At 42.3% G+C, this 5795-nt stretch overlaps 1 protein-coding gene across 1 annotated transcript; it reads right to left on the reverse strand.

Annotated features, from left to right (window-relative positions):
- Positions 1 to 172: 172 nt before the first annotated feature.
- On the reverse strand, positions 173 to 1373 carry Prh2 (proline rich protein HaeIII subfamily 2). The gene is made up of 2 exons (XM_055611389.1): positions 1268 to 1373; positions 173 to 564 (listed from the first exon to the last, which is right to left on the reverse strand). The coding sequence occupies exons 1-2, from the start codon at positions 1371 to 1373 to the stop codon at positions 173 to 175; spliced, it is 498 nt and encodes a 165-aa protein (XP_055467364.1).
- Positions 1374 to 5795: the final 4422 nt, after the last annotated feature.

Below are 5795 nucleotides of genomic sequence, written 5' to 3' on the forward strand. Positions count from 1 at the left end.
ATAAATATTCTCCTATAGTACCAGAAAATAACCAAGTGGTAATGAGACCCCAAACTATGTAATATCAATGTGTGTAAAGTTGAGTAAGTACATACTGTTTTTTGCAAAACTATAGAAGTTATGATGTTTCAGGGAGAATAAATTCAAATCCTACCTGACAGTGTATCCTTGATTATTGAGGGTGCTGGCCTTGGAAAGGTCCCTGTGGTCTGCCTCCTTGAAAAGGTGGTGGTGGGCCTTGCTGGTTTCCAGGCTGAGGGGGTCTGTTAGGCTGTCCTCCCTGTGGTGGTGGGCCTTGCTGGTTTCCAGGCTGAAGGGGTCTGTTAGGTTGGCCTCCCTGTGGTGGTGGGCCTTGCTGGTTTCCAGGGGGAGGAGGTCTGTTAGGCTGGCTTCCCTGTGGTGGTGGTCCTTGCTGGTTTCCAGGCTGAGGGGGTCGGTTCTGTTGCTGACCTCCTTGCTGGAGTGGGCCTTGCTGAGGACGGTAACCTTGGTTGGGAGGAGGTCCTTGGGGGAAACCTACAACAGGTAGTCTGTGATGAGGGCTCTGATATATAGTCTTATGTTCTATATTGTTACATTACAAGAGACAATAAGCTTAGTGATAAAACACCCTCTTATTGTTTATTAACTACTCAATACTTTCATATAGTACTGTCTACAAATTTGTCAATCACGTTCATAATCACTCACACCTAGTCTTTATAGAAATTTTCTCTTAATTTATATATTGATGATATCAGACATTGCATCTTGATGCTTGGAACTAGCATTTGAAGTCCTAGACAACAAAATTTCCAGCATTGTCTCCATGCTCCATGGACAAGAGCATAGCAAAGGCATAGGATTTTTCAAATTAATTATTTGACTATCTTACCCAGATAATGGTCCTACATCCTAACTTTCTTCTGTTCTACATTCACTAAAGTAAGATGTCTATTATTCAATGACTACATCATTACAATATCTTCACAGCTAGACTTCCTGCTGCAAGCCTTCCTATGTTTGAACCTTCACAGCATAAAGAGATGATTCTAGAAATCCAGCACTACCTTGTCATCATTCCATTTAAGCATTTAATCACATTTTAATTGCACATGGCGGCACCCAACTCCTTGATGTAGAATGTGGATGCAAATGTCCTACCTTGCTCCTGATTCTACAGTCCTCCTTCTCTGCTAATCCTCACATCCCTCTGCAAAATCCAGTAGTGCCATGGGTTCGCTTACCCACAAGCAGATTCAATGAACCAATAAACATGTGTTCTTACCTTCACTGACACGCTGAGCAGAGCTCAGGGTGAGCAAAGCTGCGGTCAACAGGGCCACCAGCATCTTGAGGAAGGCTCTGGTGTCTCTTCCGAGTCTGTGCTGCATGCATTGTGATAGCTGCCTTTATAAGACAGAACAAAAGAATGGTGCCTTTGATCCTCAGGCTGGGTGACCTCAGATTTGACAAAACAGGATACACTGCATCCTTGGTTCCTCTTTGAGACTCCTGCCAGGTAACAATGCAGGAGACATTGGCAGTGAGACTTGGGCAAAGAGTTGAAGCATAACCATGCCGTCATTCCTGATATTAGAATTTTGCTATTATGTGAATTTCACTGTATGTGGTGTGCAGTTTATATGTGTGCTTATGTTTGTACCCACTGATATCTCTACAAAATGAAGGTGCCTCATGTCTTTAGGTCTCATTTTTACCCACAGGCCATCAATCACACTGTAAATATGGGTGTGGTATTTAATTAAGGTTTTCTTGATTATAGAGCTCACTTTTGTTTGGGTAAGATTCAATTCTGTCAGCTTTAACCTACTCAGGACCAGAAAGATGGCCCAAAATTTCTCATTTGTTATTTCCAAATGTGGAATATTTGGTGCTTTGGATTACCAAAAGTGTTCTACTCCTCTCTCTCTCTCTCTCTCTCTCTCTCTCTCTCTCTCTCTGTGTGTGTGTGTGTTGTGCATTTGTATTTGTTTACATGCAAATAGTAAAGCATGTGGTGGCCAGAAGACAACTTTGGCTGTTGGTTCTCAGATGCATCCTTCCACCTTTTACTTAGGACTGACCATCTCATTGTCCTGAAACTGCCAAGTTGGGAAGCTGTTTGGCTTGCAGTTCTCCGGAGAGCCAATTCTCTCCATCTTCCATCTCTCATCTCAGCATTGCTGGTGTTTTAGCACTGTGTCCTGTCACCTGGCTTTTTACGTGGGTTCAGATGGATCAGATTTTGTGTTCTCACACTCATGGGGATTCTAAAGGATCAGAACTTGTGTTCTCATGCTCACAAGGCAAGCACTTTACTCATTAAGGCATCTTGAGCTCTAAAATATTCTATTCCTGTTAACAAAACTGCTCTGAAAAAAAATGCTGTAGGTTTTGTTCAACACTGCAAAACAAAGACACAATTTCTTGACAAACCCATGCTATTTCATGTCTCAGATTTTCCCAGCTAAATATCTTCCCAGAATGTTTCAGGAAATTGGGCTCCTAACCTATCCCATTTAGGAGATGTTTTTACTCACTGTCAGTAACCAATGACTGGCCACAATTATGCATTAGTATAAGGCAGTTTGATACTCCTTGAATTTTTTAATCATATTACACATGCTCTCACTTGTAGTCTGATCCTATACTGTTTCCTTAGAGTGGTCTTCAATGTAGAACATTTTTGTTTCTACTACATGGTAACGAATTCCTTCATAACATCTGTCTTAATCCAGACTGTTGCTATTATAAATTGTTCACCATTTTCCTTCTGTTGTTTCTTACTGTGAAACTAGAATTTTTATACATTACAGGATAATTTCTATAACACTCCAAATCATAATATCTTCTATTCTTCAGTATTTTGCTCTTGCTCTATTTTTTATTTAAAGTCTGGTAACAAGATGCCATTAATGGCATCTCCAGACAGCTGTTGTATGTGATAATAGGCGACTCATCTTCTTCATTTGAAACAGAAGTTTGTTAACCCAGGCAGTTCTTGTCCCATCACCTTTGTATCAATCTTCTGTGATTGTTTATTTGGGCACAAATTTCATTTCGATTTCTGAGGTGTTTTGTCAAGGGAGTAAAGTTGGGATGAGCCGTTGTAGTGGAAATCCACAGCAGTCTTCTTTCCCATGGATAAACGCGCCCTCCTCCACAGATAAATACCTGTTATATGTTCTTTTCCAAAACTACAGGAAATTTTTCTCAGTAGGGATTTTCCCCAGTGGCCTTAGAAAGAGATAGATTAAGATTTGGGAACTCTCCCTGGCTATACGGAAATCTAATAAGCTTTGTCGTTTGGCTTCATTTGATGTAGGGTATACTTCCTTGGTCCTAGAAGGCCCCTCAGTTTATTACCATAACTGTCTCTGATTCTGCAGACCCTGCAAGGGCAGAGTAACAGGACGTGAGTCACCCACCTGGTGACTTATGGTTAATCTTCATGTAAGATAGAAGAGGCAGCAATGAGAACCATGCCCGCCTGGGGGTAGGTCCGGAAGTGACATCTTAGGGAAAAGTCACCCTTTCCCCAGGCTAATTGTACCAAATATCACCTAGCTAGTGCCCTTTTCTTGACCTTCTTCAGTGTCAACAGAGTGTGAAAGAGGTTAGTGCATCACAAATGAAAAATAGCCTCCATGAGCAGAGGTGACAGAAGACCTAAGAACAAACAACATCCCTTAAAAGGGACCCTGTGAAGCCAGGATTAAAACAGTACCAAGCTCCAAGGTAAATTATGTGCAATGAAGCCCTTAGACAACCACTTGTCTTACAATATGGATCCAATACCTGGCATCCACCCAGTAGTTCTTGATTTCTATACATTGAAACCTGTGGTCCTCATATTAGTTCAGTATGACCGCCCTAATATTTGCAGTTCAGAGTAGCAGAAAAATCAGATTTGGAGACTATGAGCACAACAAAAAGATAGAAACTGGATCAGCCACTTCTTCACGAATTCCAACCAGTAGCCACAATAGAAGTTTCTATGTGCGCATCCTTCAGTAGTGTTTTCCTGTGAGCACACATGATCTCTATTTATTTTGTTAAATTTATTATTTTAACATATTTGAGAATTTACAAGGCAAGTATTGATTTTACTTCATTTCTGCATCTTCTTTCCTTGTAGGAATACAAGTCAGTCTTTTCTCCATTTCCCTCACCCCATGAGGTAACCAAGACCCTTATACAGCTGCCAGAAGACCTTGGCTATTGCCATTAGAGGCTCTAATCTCCTAAGCCAAGGGAGTGCAGTGATGAAGGCTGCATTCTGCCTCAGGGCCAAAAAAACAGAGAAACTCCATGTCTACTGTGCCTGTAAAGTGGGGAGACTCCTACAAATGCAGGCTAGGGTCTCCCCAACTGTTCTTCCATTCTCCAGTTCTAGAACCTACCAATGTCTAGCATGTAATCATCAGTCTGGTGGATCCTGCCTGAGCTTTAACCCTGCTGTTACTTCTCTCCCAATTGGAACACATGACAAAAGACAAAATGAACAGATACCTAGTAACTGTGATGGAGGCAGAGTATCTCTTTAATTGCATCCACAAAGAAAAAGGTTCAGCTAACAAACGCATTGATTTTATTTATTTAAACTCTTATGAAAGTTTATTTTACAAGGGGGGGAGGAACCTGTTCTTGAGGTCTCCTTTGAGCAGGAGCTCCCATTTGTAAAACCTAGGTCTGAACAGGGAGTGAATAATTTCATATGGCTCAAATTTAATCACCTCCTGTCAAAAGAGTGGAAGATAACATTTGAACTGGCAAAGCTGTGGCAGAGCCACATGACCTACTGACACCTGGAGGTTCTGTGGCAGTGGAAAAATCTGCCTCCAACTGACAGAATGTCACATGCAAAAAGAATGATCTGAGGTGGCTGTGTTGCTGCAATGTACCCCAGCTCTCTGGCCGCCTGCCTGAGTCTAAAACCATGAAGCGGTTTAGTAGAATGTCTCTGCACTGTGTCTTTACCATCCTGAGGCAATGCCAGGAACAAGCAAGGGAAAATAAAATAAAAAAGACAAGATGGCTTGTGAGAAACAAGCTCTAATCCTCACACATTTCCCTCCTGATCGGCCCGTATTAGAAGAGCTGTGTATTTAAAACTCTTCCACCTGGAAACAGGATTTTCAGCCTTTTACTGAACTAGCAGGCTACGAATCCTCCCACTGATCAGTCTGCCTATCCTGCCACCAGCAGGGAAAACTAATCCTGAGGACCAAGGTCTTCTAGGCTGGAAGCAGAGCAGACCCAGAAGAGAAGAGAGGAATGAACAGTTCTCATGGTCTTGAGGAGGTCAAGAGACGCTGAGTGACCAGAAATATTCCCGTGAAATTGATCGACCAGTCATGTCCATCATTACAGATGCCCCCAGCCGTGATTGAAACACACGTGCTTGCACACACTCACACACACAAGCGCACACAAACCCATCTAGGGAAGATACATGCAGCAGTACTAAAGAAGGCAGTTTCAGGAGCAGCAACTGCTCTGACTCTAAAGGAAAGGGTGGCTGACTGCACAGAGCTTAAGCAGCTTGGGCTTCCGATAATTCTATCAACTTCCCGTAGACTCCAAAGTGCAAAAATCACTGGTTTTGTGATTCTTTTTTTAATTTTAATTTTATTAATTACAGTTTATTCACTTTCTATTCCCCCTGTACTTCTTTCCCTCCTCTCCTCCCAATGCCACCCTCCCTCTTCATCACCTATGTCCTTCCCCCAGTCCACTGAAAAGGAAGGTCCTCCTCCCCTTCCTTCTGTTCCTAGTCTATGAGGTCTCATCTGGACTGGATGCACTGTCTT

The sequence above is a fragment of the Psammomys obesus genome, unplaced genomic scaffold (assembly GCF_907164565.1).
Source record: "Psammomys obesus unplaced genomic scaffold, mPsaObe1.curated_primary_1811, whole genome shotgun sequence".
Taxonomy (NCBI): domain Eukaryota; kingdom Metazoa; phylum Chordata; class Mammalia; order Rodentia; family Muridae; genus Psammomys; species Psammomys obesus.

Bases quoted from the DNA above. Each gene is read 5' to 3' on its own strand.
- Prh2 (XM_055611389.1), bottom strand. From the start codon at position 1,373: ATGCAGCACAGACTCGGAAGAGACACCAGAGCCTTCCTCAAGATGCTG. The intron at 565-1,267 runs GTAAGAACACAT...GTAACAATATAG, and splicing joins TGCTCAGCGTGTCAGTGAAG to AACATAAGACTATATATCAG.